General features: G+C 42.2%; 2 protein-coding genes across 5 annotated transcripts in view; both read right to left on the reverse strand.

Annotated features, from left to right (window-relative positions):
- The window catches only part of LOC143701834 (uncharacterized), a 20,717-nt gene extending 4,696 nt beyond the window's left edge, over positions 1 to 16,021 (reverse strand). For 2 of the 3 annotated variants that reach the window (XM_077195501.1, XM_077195500.1), the window contains exons 1-9: positions 15,428 to 15,662; positions 14,014 to 14,120; positions 13,151 to 13,261; positions 12,998 to 13,042; positions 12,329 to 12,355; positions 10,619 to 10,690; positions 1,323 to 1,385; positions 1,135 to 1,161; positions 979 to 1,023 (exon numbers count right to left, since the gene is read on the reverse strand). In XM_077195501.1, coding sequence (XP_077051616.1) covers positions 979 to 1,023; positions 1,135 to 1,161; positions 1,323 to 1,385; positions 10,619 to 10,690; positions 12,329 to 12,355; positions 12,998 to 13,042; positions 13,151 to 13,261; positions 14,014 to 14,120; positions 15,428 to 15,530 — 600 coding nt within the window. In that variant the 5' untranslated portion in view covers positions 15,531 to 15,662. Of the gene's footprint in view, positions 1 to 978; positions 1,024 to 1,134; positions 1,162 to 1,322; positions 1,386 to 10,618; positions 10,691 to 12,328; positions 12,356 to 12,997; positions 13,043 to 13,150; positions 13,262 to 14,013; positions 14,121 to 15,427 lie in introns of all 3 variants that reach the window. The other variant, XM_077195502.1, reaches the window with a different exon arrangement.
- A 633-nt stretch (positions 16,022 to 16,654) lies between these two features.
- Positions 16,655 to 26,436, reverse strand: aste1b (asteroid structure-specific endonuclease 1b). Of its 2 annotated transcripts, XM_077195504.1 has the most exons (6): positions 26,352 to 26,436; positions 22,383 to 23,783; positions 22,065 to 22,278; positions 21,698 to 21,890; positions 21,577 to 21,605; positions 16,655 to 18,131 (listed from the first exon to the last, which is right to left on the reverse strand). In XM_077195504.1, coding segments are annotated over exons 2-5 (1,794 nt in total). In that variant the 5' UTR covers positions 23,769 to 23,783; positions 26,352 to 26,436; the 3' UTR covers positions 16,655 to 18,131; positions 21,577 to 21,604. The 2 variants fall into 2 exon arrangements, with proteins under 2 accessions (XP_077051619.1, XP_077051618.1); XM_077195503.1 differs by lacking the exon at positions 21,577 to 21,605.
- Between the last annotated feature and the right edge of the window lie 1,180 nt (positions 26,437 to 27,616).

Consider the following 27,616-nt stretch of genomic DNA (forward strand, 5'->3'; position numbering starts at 1 on the left):
TTTTGCATGTTTTTCATTTGATTCTTTTGTTGGTAGGAGGTTTTGAGGGATTGCAAGGTCCAGAAAGCATGTAGTAAGTATTTTTTATGTGTTGCTATGTGGTTGCTAGGGTGTTCTGGGTGGTTCCTCTTGTATTCGAAGTGTTTTAGAGGTTGATGTTCAAAATAGCTCTTTGGGTTCTAAGATGTTCTGAGTGATTTCTAGGTGGTTTCAAGTGTGTTGTAAGCATTTTTAAGTGTTGCTATGTAGTTGCCACGGTGGTCTGGTTGGTTGCTAACATGTTGCTAGGGTGTCCTGGTTATTATTGTTATTATTTCATTGATATGGTGTTGTAGATGGTTGTTATGTTGAAGATGATAGCATGTTGCTATTTTGTTGCTATGGGGTTGCTAGGGTGTTCTGGGTGGTTGCTAGCATGTTGTAAGTGTTTTAACATGTTGCCAATGGGTTGCTGGGTGGTTCCTCTTGAATTCAAAGTGTTTTGGAGGTGGATGTTCAAATTATTTAGCATGTTGCTCTTTGGTTTCTAAGATGTTCTGAGTCATTTCTAGGTGGTTTCAAGCATGTTGTAAGCATTTTTAAGTGTTGCTATGTGGTTGCCAGGGTGTTCTGGTTGGTTGCTAGCATGTTTCTAGGGTGTCCTGGTATGGTTCCAAGATGGTTGCTACTGTGTTCTAAGTGTTTAAGAAAGTTGTTATTTGGTTGCTATGGCGTTGTAGATGGTAGCATGTTGCTATTTTGTTGCTAGCGGGTTCTGTGTAGTCGCTAGGTGTGTTTTAAATATTTTACCATGCTGCTGTTTTGCTGCTAGGATGTTCTGGGTAGTTGCTAGATGGTTGCAAGTGTGTTGCGATTTGGTTGTTGGTGGTTGCTAGGTGTTTTTGAGTATGTTCTACACAGTTTAATGTGTTTCTATTTTGTTGCTAGGGGAAACACAGTTAATAAGAAAAAGTTTTGATTGCATCCTTAATTTCTAACCTTGTCTCCTTTTGGAGCTGCAGGTCCAATATCACCCCGTGCTCCCTGAAACCATAAGAATAAGTTCAGAGAAGTAAGTACAGTCAGTTAGAGTTTAGTTCTATATTGTACAGAGGTAAAGAAACATTTTATTTGAGTTTAACAGACATACTGTACCTTCTCACCCTTGTAGCCTGACAAGCCCTGATGGGACAAAGACGACAATTATTATTTCCCTGTTGGTTCTTTTCTCATTGATAGGTGAGATGAAAAGGTATTTCTGTAATTATCAAAAAACCCCACAAATATAATAAGATGCCATTCCTTCTACTGTAAACTAGTTACACCTGAAGAACTTGACTTACTTTAGGTCCGGCTGGTCCCCTCATTCCTGGCATTCCCATTAGTCCTGGGTCTCCTTTCTCTCCCTGCCAATAAGGTCATATAAACAGTCAGGGGCTCTAATGAGATATTTACTAAGCCCTTACCCTACCCCACACCCTGAGAGACAGCTTTCTCCACGCCCCAACCTTTCATCATGCCCAATGCTCCAACCAGCAGATAACCACACTTGGAATTTTCCGGCTTTCCATGTTTTCAAATTTTATATGGGGGGGGTTATAACTTTTTTTTATGAAACTTACCCATATTCAAATGTTGACGGAAAAAAAGGAATGCATGAAGCTAGAACAAAGGCCCTTCACTCAAGGACGATAATCTAAAAATCATTCACAATATTAAAGAATAGCAGAGTTCACACCACAGCTATAACGATAATGATACAGAGAAACGATATGTTTGGAATCACTTACAGAACGATTTTATTCAGCTGATGAACGACAAAAACATTGACAGCCAATCAGAATCCATCCTGGTGCAATGAGCTTGAGCATTTAAAGCGGCAGACAAGCACGTACTTAGAATAAACAGAATGATATTGTCCGCTGGTGTGGAAGCTAATATAGTTATCTTTATAGTTAGGGTTCTTGGTGTGAACGGGCCTTAAAACATTTTTGTTTTTTTAGTGCTTAAAGGGGTCCTATTATGCCCTTTTACATAGTCTTGATTTGTTTTGTTTTTTTACACATTTTTTTCAACAATTTTGTTGTTTTTTATGCTTAATTTGTTCAAAAAATTCATTATTTTTCACATATTTTATATTACAGCACCTCTCTCCCCAGTCTGGCTCAAACAAGCCGATTTCGATGAAGCCCCTCCTTCCGAAATGTGCTGTGATTGATTAGCTGGCCTAGTGTGTTGTGATTGGCACCACTTATCGAGTGTTCGGGAAATCTCCCGCCCCTTCATAACTGCAAGTTCTTCTCTAGTGTAAATATAAATAAGGATGGCGTCAATTTCAACCAATTCGAGCCCCATTCAGACCCTGACAATGTTAACGAATAAGAGGATCGTGCAGAACGGATTTCATGCACAGACTTTGCTAGCACGGATTTCACAGGACGTTTCAGAGTGGTATGTTTTTTGTAATTTTCTAAAACTTTATAGATATGATGTTATTAACCATTTAATTGTGATATCTGTCAGAAAACTAAAGTAATAGAAACAGTTATCAATCACAAAACCATGGTTCATTTTCCTAAGGAGCGGTGAACCGTCTTACAAAAGCAACAGAAAACGATACTCGGTTACCAACGTAACCTCGGTTCTCTCTAGAGAGGGAACGAGTATTGCGTAAGTTTAGCTTACGCTACGGGAAAGATTCATCTTCTCGAGATACTGAAGCCAAAAAATTATCCTTAATTTTGTATACCTTGTCAACGCAGTGCAGCAGCTAGCAGACCTAGAGCAGGCCATCTCGCATGCTCATTGGCTGCCCTGCGGGCAACTGCTGCAGCCTACCAGTGAGCCCGGCGTGACGTCACGCCCAATGAAGGGCGCCCGCGCCTTTATAGCGTCACAGCCCGCCAGATAGGCGTGGCTTAGCGTATAAAAATAGGGGCTGTAGGCTGAATTCTCTGGTTTTTCGACGACTGAAGCGAAGTCGCTCGTAGCGCGAGCACGCCCGGTTACGCAAAACTCGTTCCCTCTCTAGAGAGAACCGAGGTTACGTTAGTAACCGAGTATCGTTCTCTTACGAGAGGTTCTCTCGTATTGCGTAAGTTTAGCTTACGCTACGGGAACACTTTGTCAACGCCGTGCGCGCCAAGCATCCACATGAGACCCCGAGCTTGAGGGGAAAAAATAAGGTGGCCAGCCACGCGGGCCATCACTTGTACATAAGCACACATAGGGAATACAGAGCAGCGCGCCGGTCTGTATAGTCATATGTCACATACCCTACTTAGTGCAGCTCAACCAGGAGAGCTGAGTCATGAAGTGATCTGAGCAGGAGATCTGGGCAGAATACACCTCTTTTTCAGACTGACAACAGTTTAGCCTGCAAGGCAGGAACTTCTAGGTTATAAAACCTGACAAAGTTAGACGGGGAGCTCAAGCCCGCCGCTACACATATGTCATGGATAGAAATTCCACTGGACCATGCCCACGAAGAGGCCACGCCTCTCGTGGAATGAGCCCTGATGCCCAGAGGGCATTGCAGACCTTTTGACGCGTAAGCTGCCGCTATAGCCTCCACTATCCATCTGGACAGGCTCTGTTTGAGGAGGCGAGACCCTTGGCGCTCCCACCAAACGAAACGAAAAGCTGTTCCGAACGCCTGAAGGAGGCGGAGCGCGTAATGTAAAACCTCAGCGCTCTGACAGGGCAGAGGAGATTCACATCACTTTCGCTGTCAGATGCTGGGAGAGCTGACAGCGAAATAACTTGCGCTCTGAATGGAGTGCCCATCACTTTAGGGACATAACCATGTCTAGGTCTGAGGATGACTTTAGAGTCATTTGGTCCGAACTCAAGACACGACGCGCTGACAGACAGCGCGTGCAGATCCCCTACACGTTTTACTGACGACAGTGCAGTCAGAAAGACGGTTTTTAGTGATAGATATTTCAACCCCACGGAGTCTAGTGGTTCAAATGGAAAGCTTTCAGGGCCTCGAGGACCAATGAAAGATCCCACATGGGAACCGACGGGGGGCGCGGCGGATTCATCCTTCTAGCTCCTCTAAGGAAGCGGATGACCAACTCATGTCTTCCCAGTGACTGGCCGTGCGTCGATTCTGCGAACGCTGCCACGGCCGCCACGTATACTTTGAGCGTGGATGGGGACCTTCCCTTATCCAACAGCTCTTGTAGGAAGGTGAGCAGCTGCGCCACCCCGCATGTCAGCTGGTCCAGACCTCTGTCGGTGCACCATCCAGAGAACACCGACCATTTAGACGCGTAGAGCCTTCTCGTGGAAGGGGCTCTAGACTGCGTGATCGTGTTCATCACTCCTTCTGGCAGGGCAACGAGTACCCGTTGATCAACCATGCATGCAGAGACCAGCGCTCTGGATGGGGATGCCAGATCGTGCCGCGAGCCTGAGAGAGGAGATCTGCCCTCACCGGAATCGGCCACGGAGCTGTATGTGACAGCCGTGCCAGCTCCGGGAACCAAATCTGATTCTCCCAACGCGGGGCTATGAGGAGCACCGAGTGGCGTGTTTCCCTGATTCTCTTGATCACCTGTGGCAACAGAGAGACCGGAGGGCCAAACCTGGGCCAGCGCGTCCTCGTCCTTCGAGAAGAACGTCGGGCATTGAGCGTTGTCTTTTGACGCAAACAGGTCGACTTCCGCTCTGCCGAATAGGCGCCTCAGTTTCGTTTGGGGGTGCAGGGACCACTCCCCTGGGGGAACATTGTCCCTGGACAGTTTGTCTGGGCCGTCGTTCAAATGGCCAGGCACATGCGCCGCCCTCAGCGAGCGCAGGTTCATCTGCGACCAAATAAGGAGGCGTTCCGTCAGATTGCAGAGATTCCTGGATCTGACACCGCCCTGACGGTTTACATAGGATACCACAGATGTGTTGTCCGAGCGGACAAGAACATGCTGGTCCTGTATGAACGGGAGGAAGCACTTCAGTGCGTTCTCGACCGCTAGCATTTCCAGACAGTTTATGTGAAAACCCTTCTCCTGGTCTGACCACTGGCCAAAGGCCGGTCTGCCCTCGAACAGCGCGCCCCAACCCGAGTTGGACGCATCTGTCGAGATGACTTTCCGATAAGAGATGGTTCCCATCATTACTCCCTGCTGGTACGAGTCGGCCACTAACCAGGGCTGCAGAGCTGCTATGCAGGTCTGAGTCACTCTGATTTTCTGGCCGCCGGACACCCAGGCTCGGCGAGACGCGTGAGCGTTCAACCAGCGTTGGAGCGGGCGCATGCGCAGTAGGCCCAGCTGGAGCACCGCTGCAGCTGATGCCATACAGCCCAACATCCTTTGAAATGTTTTCAAAGGGAGAAAGCTGCCCTTCCGGAAAGATGCGGCTAGGTGGCGAACACGGCGCGCGCGCTCTGTCGATAAACGAGCCGTCATGGTCACCGAGTCCAGTTCTATTCCTAAAAAGGAAATTGACTGGCTGGGCAGTAATGAGCTCTTGGTCCAGTTGACCGTGAGACCGAAGCTTTCCAGATGACTGAGAAGCACTGTTCTGTGAGATAGTAGTTCTGTCTCTGACTGTGCCAATATCAGCCAATCGTCCAGATAGTTCATTATGCGCAGCCCCTGACTTCTCAGGGGGGCGAGCGCCGCGTCCATGCACTTTGTAAATGTACGGGGTGCCAGGAACAGGCCGAACGGCAGGACGGTGTATTGATATGCCTGACCGTCGAAGGCGAATCTCAAAAATTGCCTGTGACAGGGTACTATCTGAATCTGAAAATAGGCATCCTTCAGATCTGGAGAAATAAACCAGTCCCTCGGGCGAACGTGCGCGAGGATTTTCCTGGTCGTAAGCATTTTGAACGGTCTTTTCGCAAGCACTTTGTTCAAATATCTCAGATCTAGGATAGGTCTGAAGGCTCCGTCCTTCTTGGGTACGAGAAAATATCGGCTGTAAAAGCCTGACTCGCTCAGAGAAGGCGGTACCTTTTCTATAGCCCCTTTGCACAGCAGCTTTGCTATTTCTGCGTGAAGTAGGTGTGCTACTTCCGCATTCACTATCGTCGCGGTCCGGGCTTGAAAGCGCGGGGGACGGCGAATGAATTGAAGTGTATAGCCCTGCTTTATTGTGCTCAACACCCATTCTGAAATCCCTGGGATAGTTTCCCACGCAGCTATGTGAGCCGCTAGGGCGCGAATGGCCTCCGGGTTCAGACCGCCGCCATTTGCGGGCTTGTGAAACTGAACCGGAGCCGAAAGCGCGGTGCGCGCGCTCTCGGTTCTGGGCAATGGCCGCTCGCTGACTTATGTGAGATGTCCCAATCATAAGGGATGGGGAACATACTTTTACCACACTTTGACGCGCGAGCAGCGCTCTAGGCGGAAGAGCTCTCTGTAAGCGTGAGCACGCCTACGCGGGCACGAGACTTACAACTTTATCTGACGCCTCGATCATAATAGATGGGGAGCGTTTCATTAACGCCCTGCGTTTTGTGATAACACTTAAACGCGCAGGCGGGGCCCGGGGGGAGGTTTGTGTTAGCAAGCGTGAGCGCTCTCTGGCGGGCACGAGACTTACGTTCATAATCTGCTTCTTTGATCGTGTAACAGAGCGGGCAGATAGTGGGCACAGACCTGTGGACACATTTCTTACATTCAACACTCGAGCGGCTTTTCTGCGCTTTATGAGCGTGTGCTCTGTGAGTGACACTGGATTTGGAGTGCTTATGTGTAGGGGTGAACACTGGGGCGTGGGCACATTCACTACACTTAAAATACTGACGGCGTGAGCCGGACCAGACATTATACTCTTTTTGAGATTTCTCTGGGTCGCCGTGAAAACGGCGTTTGTGTGCAGGCGAGAGGGTGAATAAACCGGCTCGTTGGCTGCTAGTTGAACCACTGCAGTAGCCTGTTCGAAGGGGACTGACAGGGAAATGAACTTTGACGGCGGTCCGGCCGCAGCGGGACACGCACGTCTTTTCTCTCTCGCAGGGACGTGCACAGGAATTATGAGGGGCAGTTGCTCTGACCTGAAAAAAGGGCTTCCCCTACATTCAGTTGTGCTTCTTGCTCGTATTCAGTTCTGATGGTAGGCTACGGGCAACTACGCATGATTTGAGGAATGATTGCGTAAAGGGAACAGGAATTCCGGTAGGCAACAGAATCCGATCCTGAACTCCCCCTGGGGCCCTAAGCAAAAGGGGCCCTCTACCTGACCTGTGACGCCGTGAGCTATGTAAACCATTTGCCATTGCCACACAATCACACCTGACACTTCAGTGCTCCCAATACAATCCTCCCTCCTTTAAACAAAACAGTCAAAGAATAAGTACAACAATATAGAACAGAATGAGGTTCAAACAAACAATATTTATTGAATAGAGTATTTTCTATAGAATGTTAACATAACAAGTGAATATTAACGTAAACATAAATAAGAAGAAAATAATAAATTATAACCCTGAGCTTTGGCTTTTGTGATTAACTTTGGTTCTCTCTACAGCCTGGGTATTTTCGGCATCAGTATGATTTTTTTAATTTATTATTATGCATGTTGAAGCAATTCTTGATTTATGGTTATTATTTACCGAGGGATGTGCATCCATATTGACCAGTATGTCCAGCTAATCAACATTTTAAATTCAATATAGCCTATAAATCAATAGTCAATCAATGTCAAATTGTCAATACATTGCTTTCTATCTTGCGTAATTAGTGCAGTTGTTTAGAGTTTTTAACTACACTGAGACTAGATAATCAGTTTCTTGTTTTATAAATGTGACTTTGATTGGGAGTGCCATCATTCACGTGCATGTATTGTACAGTATGTCTGGTCTCCACATATTTCTGCTTGAAAAATGCGAGTTTCATTTCGTGCACGCGCATATGAACGCACGATAACACACGCGACGCGGTTATGTTTTCCGAGCTGCAGTAAACAAACACCGTTGCACTTTGTCGTTTATCAAAAACAAACGTAATAATTTTTTTTATTTTACTCTCACTTTTGTCAGGCACAAAGTGATGCAAGAGATGCACTGCCTGCCCAGCTAGGTTAGCAAGACCGAAAAACATCAAACTTTGCTGACATCAAACTTAGAGAGGAGAGAACACAAGTTTACCTGATTGTTGTTCCCGCAATTCACTCTCATGGGTTTTTTCTTCTTCCTCTTTTCGTGACCAGAAGGATAGTTTCGCTTCATTTTGTCATGGATGTTGTACACATTAACTGACACGCTATGACACGAGATGGAGGCGGGGCCTTAAGTAATTTGTGGGGTCTTACGCACCGGTCGCGTGCAGCGCTGCAGCCACGTAAACAGTTTGCCCTTACCTTACTGACTTTCACGTTCGGTGCACGAATGGAAGTGAATGAGGCTTTGCGAATTAAAAAAAAAAAAAAAAAAAAATGTATCTAGGCCTATGTGAAATTCTGCAGCCATTGTACGATTTTTTTTTTTTTTCTCGGAAGGGCAACTTGAGTCGAGAAGGGCATATGGGCAGTTGCCCGGGCAACCTGAGCAACCCCCCTGTGCACGTCCCTGCTCTCTCGCTGTTAGGAGGGCTTCGCGTGCTCGGACTTCAGCGTGATTCTTTGCCGAGGCCCTCTGGGGGGCGGCGGTCTGTGACGGCTGTCTGAGCGCGATCTAGGGCGGCCGCCCTGACGTCGCTGCGAAGGCTGAGGCTGCGGCTGAGGCTGTGCTGGACGCTGGGTGCTGGTTCGCACAGGAGGCTGGCTTTGTCTCTCGCGAGAGCGGCCTGTGGCGGAACTCGAGCGTCGCGGCAGGAAGAGGTTCATGGCCTGCGTGGTCTTTCGCACCACAGAGAAGCGGTCAACGATCCCGTTCACCGCTGGGCCGAAGAGAGGCTTTAGACGGGAGGGCTGACCGTGACCGCCATCTCGCGGAGGGCGGGCAAAGGTGTGCTGCGACCGCCTCTTCCACAGGGGGAATAGCTGTGTACCCTTTCTCGGCGGTGCCGTCCACTCGGGAGAGCGACGCGGAGGCCTGTGACTGAAGTCTAGCAGAAAACGGTGTATTCCATGACTTCGTCAGCTCCGCATGAAGTTCCGGCAGGAATGGAGCGGGCCTAGTTTCTGAAACTGCGCGGCGGCGACTTTGAAGGAAGCAGCCGTCGAGCCTGTTCGGCGCGGGTTCCTTCGGCAGCGACCACTCGAGCCCGAGACGGTCAACAGCTTGTGTCAGCAGGCGCATAAGTTCCGCGTCAGCTCCAGCGCGGGTACGGGTGGATTCCTGGATTGACGAGGTGGCGGAGTGAAGCGACCATTCCTCGCTGTCTGATGCCAGGATAGAGCAGCAGTCTCTTGTGACGTGTCCCTCGGACTCATCCTCCGAAACGACGGCAGTGAGGCTCGCAAGCGGCAGCTGCGCGTCAGTGAGGAGAGGTGGGGAAGGCGAGAGCGAGGCTCGAGGGAGGTTCTCCGGCGAGCGGGTCGCTGTGGCCACAGGTTCCGGCTGTCTCAGGGAACGGCGCTTCTTTCTGCGCGGTCCCACAGGGGGCAGAGTGACTGCTGTGGTGTTGAAGGCTTCGAGTCGAGCCCGCAGGGTCGACAGCGGAAGCTCCTCACAGAGCTCGCAGCCCCCAGACGCGAGGGCGAGCTCTGCGTGTTCCAGGCCCAGGCAGAGAGCGCAGATCAGGTGGCGGTCTCCGGCGCTGAGCGGGGCTTTACACGAGCCGCAGGAAGTGCGAAGCATCTTTAAAAAGATGCTCGCTGCTCTTTTAGAATAATATGCAAGGCAAAGGATACGTCGCCGGATAGCGTAGCTCGCACGGATGGCTGAATGTGGCGAAGACGGCCGGCTTCCTCAGCGCTGTCCTAGGCTGGCTGTTCGCTGTTCGACGGCGAAATTAAGGATAATTTTTTGGCTTCAGTATCTCGAGAAGATGAATCTTTCCCGTAGCGTAAGCTAAACTTACGCAATACGAGAGAACCTCTCGTAAGAGAACAAGCTGTTCTCCATAAAATGTGCAGCGCACAGATAAGCGTTGGAGTTATAATGTTCAGGTTTAAAACTGTTTAAAATAATTTTTAGCCACTCTAAGTTTGTCAGCCTTAGGAAGGTCAAACAAATGAGTTATGGAAACATTGTGGAAAAAAACAGTGTCTCAGATCATCTAGGCCTCGTCCCTTTTTATGCGCCATCTGTGGCCGGGGATTATTTAAATGAGTAACATTGTGACTTCATAAGATCCGGGAAAACCGCGTTGTAGCCCAAACGAGCCGTTCGTTGTAGTTCTTGAAAACGGGATTCTGTTAAATAATATATCTCCCTTTGCAGTGGAGCTTTGTAACTATGCAGATCTTTTTTATGCTCAAACAGCAACATTTCAGACTAACTAAAGTTGAAAAAGTGGAAAAACTCTGTTCTTTCTTGTTTCTTTTCATGTTCAGATATTCATACAGCAAAATATTCTGGGGGCCATGAACGTTTTTTGAAACTTTTTTAAAACGCGCAGGAGGGAAAAGAGTTCATCTCAGACCTAGCGATTATTGTGAAACAGTCATTAGCAATAATGTTGAAATGCAGACACTCCAAAGGAGATGGTGATAACAGATATTCTGTCATTTTAATTAGGTTAGTGCAGCGAATGGCTCGATTACATTGGTCAGTTGGAGTGCAGAGGCAAAACTCACCCACCTTAGGTCCCTCTGGGCCGAGCAGCCCTGCAGCGCCTGGTTTCCCTGGCAGACCTGGACGCCCAGTACGACCCTACAAAGACAAAGGAAGAAATAGTTGTGTGCTAGTTTACTTTTATACACCCACCGCAACCACAACCCAACCAGATCTGGCAGTGTGGCTGAAGTGCTGAGTGTACAGAGCAGCTTTAATTGAACACAAACCATCTACTCAGCATCCCTGCCTCTCGGCAGTCCTCTTAACTCCTTTAAAACATCAGCCTATCTAATATTTATGATTCTTTTTGAACGCCTTCCAGGCTCTTTACTCAAACACTCTCTTTCTCTTGCTTTTACCACTAGATTCTATCTCTATCCCCTCTGTACTGTAAAAAAAACCTTTATTTCTGGTTTTGTTTTCCAATGAAAACATCTAAGAATCCTTAAAACAAAATACTTTACTTGAGAAGTAAAATTGTGTCAAATAATAAAGTAATAGGTGATGAGAGGTTGTGCGTTCCATGGGTAAGGGGTGTTCTTAGCATAACGTAAAGACTTTACCCATGATAAAATCAATGTAACGCTCAGACATGAGTAACATAAGTTATAAAACGGCAGCAACTGCAAAATGGTAAAACGCACCAATGTTCATATTTATTAGACTTTAGTTAGTAAGAATTTAGTTAGTAAGAAATGAACATTTTTAATCAGCACTGATGCATTAAATTGAAGTGTATTTTCACTTTTCACATTTCATAGTTCATTGGTTTAAAAAAAAAAACACACAACTATAATAAGCACAACTATTTTCAACATTAATAATAATAAATTATTCTTGAAAACCAAATCAGTATTAGAATTATTTCAGGATGACTTGAGAAATGCTGCTGAAAATTCACCTTTGCCCTAACAGGAATAAATTACATTTTAAATATATTAAAATAGAAAACAGTTAATTTACATTGTAATAACAGGTCACAATATTACTGTTTTTACTATCAAAGCGTATGCAGTCTTGGTGAGCAGAAGACACTTTTCTTCAAAACAGTAAAAGATTATTTTTCTCACAAATTTACCTAACAAAATAAAAGCCAACAATAAACAAAAATTAATTAAAATTAATTAATACATATAAACTTAAAGATATTTTCTCTGAAAAATATCTTGTAATCTTATGCAATTGTGCTTCTCACGTATATTTCTTTTCATTATTCATTATATTAATTTTTATTTATATTGGAAATCAAAATAAAAACACTTATTAAGATTAAAAATATTTTTGCCATCTCCCATAAATCATCCTGCATGTGTTCCAAACTCCTTCCCTTCTTTTTGCTTGAGGTGCTTGAGAGTTCAAGTGCAATTAAATAGCTGTGTGTGTTTAGACTAAGAGCAGCAGTACAGGACTGAGATTAATGTCTGAGTTCAGCACTAAGTGATATTAGAGGGCAGAACTGCAGTGGACTGCAGCCAATCAAACAGCAGCCTGTAAAACTATTACATGCACCAAGAGAGCATGTCATAAACAGCGTAAAGGACTGCAAAATGCAACCTATCTCATCATAAACAGACATTTTATATGAAAGAAAGGAACTGTGAACCAAGACTTCTGCTCCATATGTGCTCTATGAAGATCGGTAGACATCCGTGACATCCATTTTATCATTACTGGTGGTATCCATGCATCTGGCACAAATATAGCACTTCAGGAGATCAAAGATGAGAATCTGACCTTTGAGCCTGGTCGTCCTATGTCACCCTAAAGTGAAAAGAAAGAGAAATTCATTTAGTTTCATAAAAGATTTCACAACTAACAGACCCTGAAGTCTTCTTCGGTTCCTCTTAAAGGTGCAGTACGATCTTTGAAAAATGATTTTGGAAAAACGCTGTTGAAAGTGGATCGGGCCGAGCACCACAACAAACTTGTTGCCAATCAGGAATAGGGGCATTTGAAGAAAGACTGTTGAAGGAAAGATGGCTGAGAGACTTTAAAAAAAGAGAAAAGCTCAGAGGAATATCACTGGAAAAAGAAGGGTTATGATCAGGCAAGAGCTTTACGATCCGCGTTAATATTAGGAAAGCTTTCCAATGCTGGAGATACCCAAGCGGGAAAGCCTGAAAATGGATGCTGGGGTTGCGTTGTTTCTGCTCCATATGTGAGTAACATTGGTTTTGAGTATGTGCTGCTGGCGACTAACAACAAACTCTTCCTTTATTTTGCTTCGCTTCTGTTATGGTAAAGAGACATCCACTCTTGCATTGCGTGTTCGTGCAATTTTTGGGGCGGAGAAATGAAGGGAGGGGTGTGTTTGTTTGTATTTATTTCAAATATCAGCAGTGCACAACAATGATTCTCAGAAATCACTTACTGCACCTTTAACCAGATGTTTAACCGTCTCACCTTATCTCCTTTGGGTCCCTCCATCCCTGGAATGCCACTGCGACCCTAAAACAAAGAAAAACCTTTGAATGTATGTACGAAGAGTTGTATTTTGTTCTTCATATTGTTTAGTTGTCTGGCTAGGGGACTTCAGTACCTCTTCCTGTTCCTTACCTGTGGTCCAACGGGTCCAGGAGGTCCTGGTGGTCCCATCACACAACGTTCCTTCACCTGCTCCTCATCCTCCTCTCTCTCTCTTATCCTTTCCACAGAACTGGGCAAGGCCTTGAAAAACAGATAAATGGTAGAGTAACATGCGCACTGTGATTTCTTGTGGCTATAATTCTAATATTAGGTGTGTTCGACATCGGCTGCATGTAACCGATCGGCGAGAGTTGCCGCGTACAGGTGGTGAGGAGCTGCAAACAGAGACGTGAAGTCGGACACTTTCTGGTTCCCGTAGTGTGACCGCTCATGTGGTGTTTGCTTTACCAAAGCTGAAGTGAAATAAATGCAATATTTGCAAAATACACAGATGTTTCACAGACATTTCCATTCAATACTTTATGTACTGCTTTATAAAGCGTCTGTTTGAACAAGAATAAAGTTACTACTATCAATGAAGTGGAATCAACTTTTTTTAACCAGTTTTATTTTGATAAACATGACACAATATAACATCGTGACTACATGAAAATAGTTATAAAAAATGATTTGTGAGCTTTAGTGGAACTTAAGGTGTGAGAATAAACACGAAACACATGTGATCCTTGTCATGCGGTGAATCCGGCCAATCGTGGAACAGTTGTGTCGACATCAGAGCTCATGCAGCTGCTCGTGAGAATCTGCGCTGGCTGAGTCCTGCGGCTGCTCTCGAATCGCTCTCGCGCTACTTTAATGGCATACGTCACAGTCACGTGGTGTCGGCGCTGCATCAAGTCGGACAAAATTTCTAACGGCATGCACTGCTTCAAGTCAGCCACCGATCAGTCTGCGCAGAGCTGCATAAAGTCGAACAAGCCTAACATGTCACTCACAGGCTCTCTTTTACGGACACCAGGAGGGGGCGGGAACAAAGGAGGGGGAGGCGGGGCCAGCAGACAACACGGGTCAAATCTTTTCAAGACATCATATGGATCCCGAGCTAAAGAAAAAACCACACAACAAAAAAGACAACAGAGAAGAATAAAGGATAATCAATAATCTTATTGGCAAGCATACCTGGGGTGAAATAGCGCTGTGACTTAGGTGAAGTGCTCTTTAAAGGTGCTCTAAGCGATGTCACGCATTTTTTAGGCCAAAACATTTTGTCATGCTGTCACATACAGCAAACATCTCCTAACTATCCGCTAGCTGTCTGTCCCCTGAACACACTGTAAAAAAACAGTCTCTGCAGACACCCCAGGCTCCACAAACGGCAACAAAAAGTAAACACACTGGGCTAACCCGCACCACGAAACATAACAAACTGTTCCAGCCAATAACCGACAAGAAGGATTCGGGGGGTTAATGCACTGATGAGGAGGAGGGAGGGTCTAGCTAGCCTCAATTTTGTTTAACAGTACTTTAAACGTCAACAAGAAGTGACGTCACCCGACATCGCTTAGAGCACCTTTAATGCACCATCGATATGAAAAATAAGCATACCACACAGATTGATGAATTAACAGAGGATGGATCGGATGCATATGGAAATGTGCATTTATGGATGAATGACAATAGATTTAAACATGACTCAAACAAGACTTAATTCCACTTCAGAAATATTAAGCCTGACAAAACCTTGACGTTAAAATATAAGAATCAATCACATGATACACATACTGAAGCATACATTTTATGAATGTCATGACAATAGCTTTATTTATAATAATTTTCAGTAGCCTAATGGCAATCAAATGCCTGCATATAAAAGAAATGTGAATATCCAGTAGGCTACATATAAAATATAGGTAGAAAATATACAGTAGGGTCATTAAATGATGTTTAATGAATACACATATTTAAGATTTAATATTCCATTTTTAAGATTTAATTGCACTGTTTGACCATGTGAACTCCCATTCAAATATTTTGCGCAAACTTGTGGCGTTCATGCAGCTGTGAATAAAGCAGAAAGGAGGACATAAAAAGCCTACAAAGCAATTAATGTAAATTGTTCCGTCCAGCATACGTGTATATAATATATTATATCATAATTTTATTGGAAAATAGATGTAAATAGTGTGTGTGTGTATAATATATATATATATATATATATATATATATATATATATATAAAAAATATATATATATATATAATACACACACACAAAGAAATATGATATACTATACATAGATAAGTAGCCTACATACGTACGCAAATATAAAACAAACCACGTTCTAAATATCACAAATTGACTATCACTTACGAGCGCGCACACGCATCCGCGCTCTCAACCTCTCTCATACCTGTAGGAATCGGGAGGATATTATCCAGATTGTACGGTGAAAGGTAGGCTGACACAGAGTACAGCAGAAACTGCAGCTGTATCCCAATCCTGCTGATGGCCATGTTCCTATGTGTGTGTCAAAAATAAACAGATCCGAGTCGGTGCCCGCCCTTTTAGTGCTCCCTCTCCCATCCAGTATCAAATACCAGAAGCTCTCCCTCTCTCACACCCTATTTTCTGCTGTCTCGGTCTCGTCTGTCATTGTAGCTGTGTTATTAAGTCGTAAGAATGCTTCCCACGGAGTCTGTGGGAATCTCCAGGCGCGACTGCTGTTACAGTCAGAGATCTGACATGTGATCCACACCCTCTCCAGCCCCTCATGAAAGATTAGACCCCCGTACTACCACTATACACTTCATACCACACGCCAACAAACTGACCCGCTATAATTCAGGGCAAGCATGTGATGAACGGCTCTCTTAAATGTATTTGTAAAACGCATAGTTTAAGAAAAGAAACATATCACTGTACGAACTGCATCTATCGATCATCACAACATCTTTCACATCCTAAAAACGCACCAGGTGATGGTTGCATGTCCACTGTGGAAACTTCCGCAAGGTTTATTAGGCAGCAGGTCACATGATTTGTAAATTTAGCGTCTATAAAATGAAGTAGGCTATATAAGCAAAATGTTTTCTCGTCTACACGCATTGCAGTTCTAAAGTTTGGGTGGGATTTTTTAAAGGTCTCTTATGCTCACCAAGGTTGCATTTATTTGATCAAAATACAGTAAAAACGGTAATATTGTAAAATATTATTACAATTTAAATTAACTGTTTTCTATTTTAATATATTCTCAAATGTAATTTATTCCTGTGATGGAAAAGCTGCCATTACTCTAGTCTTCAGTGTCACATGAACCTGTAGGATCATTCCTGATAAGGAATACTTATCAATGTTGGAAACAGTTGCGCTGCTTAATATTTTGTTTGAAAACGAAGCTAGCGGTCACACTTTTTACTGATTTCTTTTGTGTCCATTTATTGGGATAGGATGACACTGGGGTAAGAACCAATTAAAAAACCTTTTAACAGCCTTTGTGACAACTAGCTCGGATCTCCCTTAAATATGTAACACAAATCAATCAATCAACCAATCAATTCAATGTTATTGAATGAACCCAAAATTTAACAGATTTTCAATGTATTAAAGTTCTACAAACACATTTGAACACAATACTTACTTTTACATTTTTCATATGGATTTTTATTTGAATACAACAATATTATATTCAATTGTTAATCTTAAAAAAGACAGGACAAGGAAACAAGTCCATTAACACATCTCTAAACAAACATGTATGACCAGATCTGACATCACGAGGGCAAGCCAAGAAATTTCCATGATTATTTTTGCTTGTAATAAGTATTATAGCTATTTTGGTGTTATAGTTGTGTTACTAATTAACTTGTGCCTTGTCTAGTCTTCAACACACCTTTTCGTGGTGAAGTGCAATCAGAAATTTCAAAAACAAGTACTTAGAAAAAAATTATACTTTCACTATAAGTATCCGAGTAATGTTGTTACCTCAAGACAAAGCCTCCGATTTATGAAACACAATTTTATGAAAAACGGTTAAAATGTTTGCTTCTGCCAGAGATATGACACTATGACGCAATTTTTTTGTAAGAATCAGCATCCACTGGAACAAAATGACACTTTCCAATAAAACGGTGTAAACCTTTATATTTTGACTCTTGATTGCAGTGTGATTTAACACCAGAGAGCAACAGCAAAGCAGTAAGCAAGAGATTATGTGCTGTTCTGAAACAGAATGAAAGGTCTATACTCACTCAGTCAGGATTACAGCATATTGGATGTAATCTCAAATACAATAATCAAGCATTACATAATTGAGAGGAACCATATTCTGGTTAAAAACATTAATGATATTACCAAATTACACTAAGCACCATAAAATAATTCATAAACAGAGCAGTAGTGCACCAAAAACATTGGTCCCAAAAGTCAAAGAGGCATTTGATAATATTCAAAGTCTACTCTTTTTTTCTTTATAAAAGTTCATTCAATTAAATAATATAAAAGGCTACTATAAAAGGCTACATTAAATAGATAATTTGTATGATAGCTGCAAAATAGTTTTAGTGCAAGTAAGCTTAGTGCATAAACAGCTCTCATAGTAAAATATTTTCATATAACATTAATTGTTGGTAAAACCTACTTTCATCTGAAAAGAGGTACATCCTCAGCCACATCCTGAATTTATAAAGTGTAAGGATTGTAGTTATAGATCGTAGTTATAGACAATCTCTGAAATCATTTTTTCTTCTCTCCCAAATTAGCTTCTCTCAAATCTAATCTATAATTTTCCTCTTCCATTTCAAGACTACCACTGCTGACAGCCATCAAAGGTCAACAGTGCAAACCTGTTGTCCAAAGCACTGTCAGAAGACGTCATTCCTCTGCTTCCTCTGCCCCTCCCTCCTCCTCCATTGCCCCGTCCTCTCCCCCCATGGCTCCTCCCTCTTTGCCCCCCTCCTCTACCCTTGCTCGCTGCTGATACTGCAGGACCTGTCAACGCCTCTAGCAGGATGGAATAGAGCTGCCAAGCAACAGAGTCTCCTGAAAGCAGAGACTCACACTGGTGACCCCCTCTTATGGCAGCCTCAAGACCATGCAGCAGAGTACCACTGAAAACCCTATGAGAAAGATAGAGAGCAATATAATACAATACATATATAATATACAAATATGTATTTTTAGGGTAAATCTGATCATCTAAATGTACTGATATAATCATGGTGATTTGTTTTAAGATATTACATTACATACTAGTAGTAACATTACATTAACACTTTTCAAGAAGATCTCATTTATTAACATTAACTAATGCGTTAACTAACAAACTAACCGTGAGCAATATATTTTACAGCATTTATAAACCTTTGTTAATGTTAATTAATCTAAATGTTCATTTTCATGTTAGATCACACTTCAAAGTGCATTAAAGGGTTAGTTCACCCAAAAATGAAAATTCTGTCAGTATGTTGTTCCAACCCCGTAAGACCTTCGTTCATCTTCAGAACACGATTTAAGATGTTTTCTGATGAAATCTGAGAGCTGGATCACTCCTCCATAGGCTTCTTCAGGGATTGAAACTTGCCAGCCACGAAAAGTTATTAAAGACATCATTAAAATAGTCCAAGTGACTACTGTGGCTCAATCTTAGTTTATCAAGCGACGAGAATACTTTTTGTGCGCAAAAAACAAACAAAAATAACGACTTTATTTCAACTATTCATTTCCTTCTCTCTGGGCCTTGAGTCAGTTCACTAGTGTAATGGCGTAAGTTTCTGTTGTTGTACGTCACACGCATCACACACATGACCAGCGTCGGCCGATAGTGAGCCTATGTGAGACGTAGCTCTAAGCAATCATACTAAGTTAACTGACTAGAGGCCCACAGAGAAGGAAATGAATAGTTGAAATAAAGTTGTTATTTTTTTTTTTTTTGCGCACAAAAAGTATTCTCGTCACTTGATAAACTTAAGATTGAGCCACAGTAGTCACTTGGACTATTTTAACAATGTCTTTAATAACTTTTCGAGGCCGGCAAGTTCAATCCCTGAAGAAGCTTATGGACTAGTATGGAGGAGTGATCCAGCTCTCAGATTTCATCAAAAATATCTTGATTCGTGTTCCAAAGATGAATGAAGGTCTTACGGGGTTGGAACAACATGAGGGTGAGTAAATACTGACAGAATTTTCATTTTTGGGTGAACTATCCCTTCAAATAATGTTAATTGATACAACTTTTTAAAAAATGTATTAGTAAATTAAATTTGGAAATCAACAAACTAAGAGTAATGAATGGTTTAGAAGGCTATTTTTTATTGTTAGATCATGTTAACAAATAAAACCTTATTGTAAAGTGTTACCAACACTACTAAAAAAAACAATATTGTAATGTTATTGTAAATACTATAAATGTACTATTATTATTTTAAATTATATATATTATATGAGTTTATATGATTATATATATGCACATTGATGAGCTAAAACATTATGACCAGTCACAGGTTAAGTGAATAGTGTTGATCTTCTCCTAACAAGCCACATATTAAGGTTTGGGTAGATTAGATGGTAAGCAAACAATCAGTTCTTGTTACAATGTGTTGGATGCTGGAGAAATGAACAGGAATAAAGATTTAAGCGACTTTGATAAGGGCCAAATTGTTAGGGCAAGGCAACTGGGTCCGAGTATCTTTAAAACGGCAAGGCTTGTGGGTTGGTCCTGGTCAGCAGTGGTGAGAATATGCCAACAGTGGACAAACCACAAACATGCGACAGGGTGTGTGGCACCCAAGGATGATCGATGTACGAGGCCAATGAAGGCTATCTCATATGGTCCGAGCCAACACAACTTCTACTGTGGCACAAGTCACAGAAAATTTGAATGATGGTTATGGGAGGAATGTGTCACAACACACAGTGCATCACACTCTACTGCGTTTGGGGCTGCGTAGCCACAGACCAATCTGAGTGCCTATGATGACCGCTGTCCACCGTCGAAAGCGCCTGCAATGGGCTCGCAAGCGTCGGAGCTGGACCTTGGAACAGTGGAAATCGTCGCCTGTTCCTGACGACCTATTATGATGAGTCCTATTTTCTTTTACATCACGTGGACAGCCATGTACGTGTGCTCCGTTTACCTGGGGAAGTGATGCACCAGGATGCACTGAGACGATGACAAGCCGGTGGAGGGAGTATGATGCTCTGGGAAACGTTCTGCTGGGAAACCCTGGGTCTGGCCATTCATGTGGGTGTAAATTTGACACATGCCACCAACTTAAACATTGATGCAGACCAGGTACACCCTTTCAAGACAATGGTGTTCCCTGGTGGAAGTGGCCTCTTTTAGCAGGATAATGCTCCCTGCCACACATTGTTCAGAAATGGTTTGAGGAACATGATAAAGAGTTCAAGGTGTTACCCTGGCCTACAAATTCACCAGATCTCAATCCAATCTGTGGGTTGTGCTAGACCAAACAGTTTCATCAGCTCAACCTCGCAACCTACAGGACTTGAAGGATCTGCTGCTAACATTGTGGTGCCGAATACCACATGACATCTTTCCACGAGTCGACGGGTCAGCGCTGTTTTGGCAAACATATTAGGCAGGTGGTCTTAATGTGTTGGCTCATCGGCGTGTATACATATATATATGTGTATATGTGTATGTGTATACTGTTTTCCAAATGATTATGCAAGTGACATATCAGTAGGATTTCAGTACAAAATGTTTCTCTTTGTGAGCTTTGGTTAAAGGTGGCTGAAATACAACTTTACGCACAACTGCCAGCCTGCATGGAGAGGTTCTTGAGACTCCAGAGACACCAGCAGCTTCAAATACCTGTTTGCTGCTCAACAGGGGCTTTTGTTATAGCTGTCCTTTTAATAGAATAAATTTTTTTGACAGGAACTTTCCTTAATAAGCCTTTACCTGACCGAGTTCTCTTGTGCTGTAAATTACACACAAATCTTATGATAGTTCGATATTCTCCATTCAGTTTTCACAAAATAATAGTTGTTTTCATGCCTTTTGCAAAACATTTCCCAATTTCATGCTTTTCATCTTTAGAAATATCTTCCTCCCCATATTGCATGAGAACTGTGACTTGCTTAATAATATGTAACAACCTCTTTACATTTATGCCTTTGGAGACGCTTTTATCCAAAGCGACTTACATTGCATTTCAAGGTACACATCTCACATTCTTATCAGTTCTTGCTTTCCCTGGGAACCGAACCAATGACCTTGGCGTTGCAAGCGCCAACGCTCTACTGTTTGAGCTACAGGAAAACAAGTAGCGTTTCCATTTACCCATTTTAAGTAGACCTAGCAAACTATTTAACAAACCTGTCTGAGATTGATAACAGTTATCTAAAAAGATACAAGAAAAAAAAAACACTAAAAAAAAAACTAAAATCTGAATATTTATCGTACTGAAATCCTGCTTACATGTCACTTTAATAATAATTTGGAACACAGTGCATATATATATATATATATATATATACACAGCATATATGTGATTATGTACATTGTTACATACAATTATGATTAAAAAAAACTGTCACCTCAATATTGTACTCTTTTTACTGTAAATCTGATGAATAAAGAAGATGATGATTTAATCAAAACAGCAAGGTTGAGAACTACAAAATGTTTCAGTAGGATCATTTTATGGCCATACCATACCAGGAGCATTGAGGTTCAGGTAGTGGGAAACATAGTAACTGGTTCAGGACCATCGCCACCCACATGCAGGACTGCCATTGGCTGAGCAAATGGGCCACACCCATATCTAGGCCCCTCCTTTGTCCTGGAATGACCCTCAGCTGAGATAATCGCTGACACAGAGAAGCAGAAACTTTGCTGCCAAACAGTGGGTCTGCAAGACAGAGAGAACAAAACAATATGGCTCAAGGTGATTAAAGCTTTAAAACTAAAGTTGTCAAGTTGTTAAGCAAGTAAAGTTAATTAACATTAATATAACTGACATGACAATGTATTTATGGTCTCAAACCATACATCTGAGACAGATGTTGAGTAAAATAGGAATCACCATTAGGATGGGCCCTTCTCCAGCTGAGTTCTCCATACACCATTCCCAACAATATGGCCTGAAATAGAGGGTGACTGGGCTTTGGTTTACAGTTATTCATCCAGAAATACGTCACACACACTGGAAGGCAGAGGTGAGGGGGTAACGGCTGTAAAATGTGGTCCATCACACCCAGTGTTCCCAACAACACCTGCAGCTTCACTTGTGCAGACGCCTAAAATAAAAAATAAAAATTGTAGATTGGACCAAATACGTGGAGGAGCATTTATTATGCAGACAAACTTTAAAGTACATTAACATGCAGAAAAAGTTTCTCACCTTGTCAATAGTGGTAAGATTCAGCAGTGACGCAGAGTTGGGTCGGTCAACCTCCACTGAGTTTTTCTTTAGATTCAGTTCATGTCTGTCATACTCATCAACGCATGGGGTGTCACACAGTTGTCCTCCTTTACCTTGAGATTGTCTGTTTGCGCCTCCTCTTCCCCTTCCTCTTCCTCTCTGGGTGACTGCCTGTGGCGTTTGACTGCCCTGTCTTGCCTTTTCAAGCAGCAGGCTGTAGATGGTCTTTCGGATACTCAGTGAGGTTGTATGACTGCTAGGCAGGTTACTATTCTCCACCTGAGCAACCAGCAGAACCTTCTGGAGTACAAGCACATCCAAGACAAAAGATGACAGCTTACCTGATGCAACCATCCTTAAAAACCACTCGGGCTGATAAACCAGTGCCGCTGGGAGCCCCTGGGCATCTGGAAGTGCAGGTTGAGGACTTGAGAAGTATTGAGCCAAACTGCTATTATGAGGAAGCTGGTAGTCCTGCATTCCTGCAGAGAGCTGCGTACGCAAGTTTCCTTTCTGTTGTCCACCCAGAATCTCCAGAACTTCCTCCAGAGCATCTACTGGGCTGGTAAACTGAGACAGCCAGAGCAAAAAGCCCCCGATTCGAGGACTGGAACTACGTCCGGTCTTCCGACCAGATGGTATTCTTTCAAGGTCCACGCGGCTGAAAAAAATCTCGGTTATTTTGCCAGGTGTGTAGTCGTTCCCAGTGACGACAGCAAATAGAGGGAGGAGATGCTTGTTCATGTGGCTGAAATGCGAGCAGAAGCGGTTCACGGTGTAACGCTGGGCAGGGATGTAGCGTTCTGTGGCTTTACCGCTAACGTTATTCCATTGGAAGAATGAAAATGGTAGGTAGCCACCTATCAGGTCGAAGATGTAGAAGTCACTGTCGTTGGTCAGAACTGGACATCCCCAGTGTTTGGCAAGAGAGGCTATCTCAAAATCAGCTTCGGAAATGCATTGCACTAAGGGCACGCCAAGCTCGCCAAGGACCTGTTTGAAGACTTCACAGACAAGCAGAGGGAGAACGCAACCGCGAGATCCTCTGGAAAGAGAGTGAGCCTCTCGAATCTTGCTTTGGGTTCGTTCCTGCAGCGTTTTGAACTTCTTGTCCGTCTGGTCCATTCCGCCATCTATCACGACGAACGGCTGCACACTGCATTCAAAAAGTGCTCCAAAAAACTGTCGAACCAACTCCGCAAACATGTCGTAGTCTCCACCCCGTGCTTGATCCAATCCAGAGTTGAAATACAATCGAAAATACAAGCTACACCCATCAATCACAAGGCGACAGTCTCGCAGTCTCATATCTGTGAAGAATTGACGATTTCCTTCCACAAAGCTTGTAAGTCCATGAACCCCCATGATGTCACAGAAATGCTGCAAGCGAAACAAAAAAGGTTGTTTGTCGAGCCACATTTTAAAACAAACTACACAATATAATGCATGTTTTTGCTGAAATGTAATGAATAACAAAATGGGACAGTGAATTTTAATGTATTCCCTCATTACTGAAGGATCTACGGATTCTTAATAGTAAACAGTGTATGTAGCTTAAAAACAGTAACCATACGTCTGTCTTGGTTTTTTGATTAATTTATTATTCATAATCAATGAATCATTTGTATTATATTACTTAATGTTTTACTTATTTTCCTTGCTCTAGTAGTGTTTTTAATACTGTTTAATCTTATGATTGTGTGGTTTTAAAGGATATTTGTCTTCACGAGTTATAGATAAGAGAATCTCCATTTCAAGGTTTGTAACTCCACAGGATGATGTTGTGAAGCTGGACATTTCCACAGATTTTGCTTCAGTACAATAACACTTGTTGGATTGTAGCTGGATAGACAAAATCTAGACTATTTAGAGATGAAGTTCAGGCAAAGTCTGAGCATTAAAACATACGAAACTAAGAATATTCAGTAAAACCCTGTTCATTTTGTTTTAATCATCATCACTTTGTCTCCTGCTTCACGCTTTTTCACAGCTTCCTCTGTCAACCCATCTTCTAGGCTTTTGTTAACTATTTTTTGTATCAGGTAAAAACACTGATCTAATATTTCTGATGTGGAGATTTAATCTAAAATGTTTGGCATAGATGGCAGAATGTTGACAACCTAATGTCACTGGTAATCACTTGACTATGTGTGACCTACTTTAGTCACAACATTACTGACTTTGTAATGTGTGCTTTCACCTACATTGCAGAATGCAGGCATAGGGTCCTTCTCAAAAAATTAGCATATTGTGATAAAGTTCATTATTTTCCATAATGTAATGATAAAAATTAAACTTTCATATATATTAGAATCACTGCACACCAACTGAAATATTTCAGGTCTTTTATTGTTTTAATACTGATGATTTTGGCATACAGCACATGAAAACCCAAAATTCCTATCTCAAAAAATGTGCATATCATGAAAAGGATCTGTAAACGAGCTATTAACCTAATCATTTGAATCAACTAATTAACTCTAAACACCTGCAAAAGATTCCTGAGGCTTTTAAAAACTCCCAGCCTGTTTCATTACTCAAAACCGCAATCATGGGTAAGACTGCCGACCTGACTGCTGTCCAGAAGGCCATCATTGACACCCTCAAGCAAGAGGGTAAGACACAGAAAGAAATTTCTGAACAAATAGGCTGTTCCCAGAGTGCTGTATCAAGGCACCTCAGTGGGAAGTCTGTGGGAAGGAAAAAGTGTGGCAAAAAATGCTGCACAACGAGAAGAAGTGACCGGACCCTGAGGAAGATTGTGGAGAAGGACCGATTCCAGGCCTTGGGGGACCTGCGGAAGCAGTGGACTGAGTCTGGAGTAGAAACATCCAGAGCCACCGTGTCAAGTACCCACAGTCAGTGATGGTCTGGGGTGCCATGTCAGCTGCTGGTGTTGGTCCACTGTGTTTTATCAGGGGGCAGGGTCAATGCAGCTAGCTATCAGGAGATTTTGGAGCACTTCATGCCTCTATCTGCTGAAAAGCTTTATGGAGATGAAGATTTCATTTTTCAGCACGACCTGGCACCTGCTCACAGTGCCAAAACCACTGGTAAATGGTTTACGGACCATGGTATTTCTGTGCTCAATTGGCCTGCCAACTCTCCTGACCTGAACCCCATAGAGAATCTGTGGGATATTTTGAAGAGAAAGTTGAGAGACGCAAGACCCAACACTCTGGATGAGCTTAAGGCCGCTATCGAAGCATCCTGGGCCTCCATAACACCTCAGCAGTGCCACAGGCTGATTGCCTCCATGCCACACCGCATTGAAGCAGTCATTTCTGCAAAAGGATTCCCGACCAAGTATTGAGTGCATAACTGAACATAATTATTTGAAGGTTGAATTTTTTTTGTGTGTACTATATAACACAAATAAAAAGTCATAGTAAGTAATTAAGAACATTAAATAAGGTAAACATGGTTGATAGCAAAGTCATAATTTCATAAATATACAGTGGATATCTACTAAAGTATTGCTTTTGTAGATCAATAAACTCCTGGATGTCAATAAATGTGCATTTACATTGTAAGTCAATTTATTGTACTTATTCTGTAATTCGGACATTTTAAGTTTCCTCGTCTATTAAGTTGATTTTATGTCTCTAATTCACTGTAAATAACTTGTGAAAGTTAATACGTCAAACCAAGAACCATACGCTTTTTTTGTTTACATAGCATTCTTAACCTTATAAATTAGTATTAATAGTGCGTTTAGAGGCGTAATCGGCAAACACATATTTATGTTTTAACGGCTTTCACTTGACTGCGACGTGTCTTACATTGTGTCTTTCTGCACAGCACAAGTTTTAAATAAACAAACAAAAACAAACAAATGGTGCCGTCTATTTTAGAAAATAAGCACCAGTGCAACGTTTCAATAGCGCACGAGTATTATTTTTTCCAGTATTGGTGTTTAATCAAATATCTTTTACTTGTCATACTCACCAGTGCTGTAATTTATCACTCCGTGTTTACTTCCTTTTAGATCCTCTTCGCGTTTTGTTCTGCTTCTTTTTTGGGGGGGCGAGACAGCGCATTAGCGCCACCTATTGCAATGGATATTATCAATGGCTGACAGAAGAGGGCACTGTTTTACCACGCTCTGCAATATCAAAAATACTTCGAAAAGCTTAAATTAAACATCGAAAAAAGCTTTACTTCTAAATATTTTAACTTTAAAATAGAAAAGGTTAATAGTCCTGCAAACCTGTCAAGTAAAATAATTTAATATGCCATGGGAGGAATTAAAAGACAGTAGGCTAAACATCATAACATTTAATTTTTATTTTTTAGAGACGATTATCAGTGAAAAACGGTCAATTTCAGTCTACTCGTCCCTCAAAGCTATTGTTTTATTACTTTTCTCTCCTCCAACATCCTCTTTCAATGTATGAAGATGCCAAGATCTCTGTTTCATAGAATAAAGGAAATGGGTTAGCAACAATGATGATATATAGAGAAGAGTATCCTTCTTTGACCCAGTCATTCAGTGTGTTAAACAATATACCATTTGAGCTTTCCAGTAGTCGTGAATGCAGACAGCCATACCAGTACTTCTGTTGCCATATTGGTATGCTTTCATCATTATTAACAATATATAACAAACCTCATTATTTAAAGAAAAATATATTATGCAATCCATATTATCAGGGTGGTGTGAATGTTGTGGATTTTACAACTTCGAATAACTAAATTGGCTAAAATGTTTTATTAAAAATAATTGCTCTATGTGGAATATTTTCCCTAACCATTTAATTAATCAACTTGGTGGTATCAATTTTTTCCTTAGATCCAGTTTTGATATTAACAAAATACTTCTTTGTTTATCTAATTTTCACAAGCAAGTCCTTTTGACATGGTGTTTGGCTTTTAAACATAACTTCTCTCCTCGCTGCTTTTTTAAAGACAAACTTTATTTTTTAGACATTGGTTTAAGTCTGATATACTATTAGTTGGTCAGTTGTTGAATTCTGATGGTCAGTTTTTGAGTATTATTGAACTATGTCTGAAATTGAAGTGTCGTATTTCTGTTAAAGAATATTGTATTGTCATGATTTCTATTTCTGCCAAAATTATCTCTATTCAGAAATCAGGGCACTTTGTGTAACACTGTAGGAAGTAAAGTCTCCAAACATTTGGTTTTAGATCAATTTGATTTAATTAATGATAAATGCAGTAACCAATCGATTAGATCTTTTTTTGTTAATATT

This window comes from Siphateles boraxobius, unplaced genomic scaffold (assembly GCF_051911475.1).
Source record: "Siphateles boraxobius isolate OS27281-9 unplaced genomic scaffold, OSU_SipBor_1 33, whole genome shotgun sequence".
In the NCBI taxonomy this organism is placed as follows: Eukaryota; Metazoa; Chordata; class Actinopteri; order Cypriniformes; family Leuciscidae; genus Siphateles; species Siphateles boraxobius.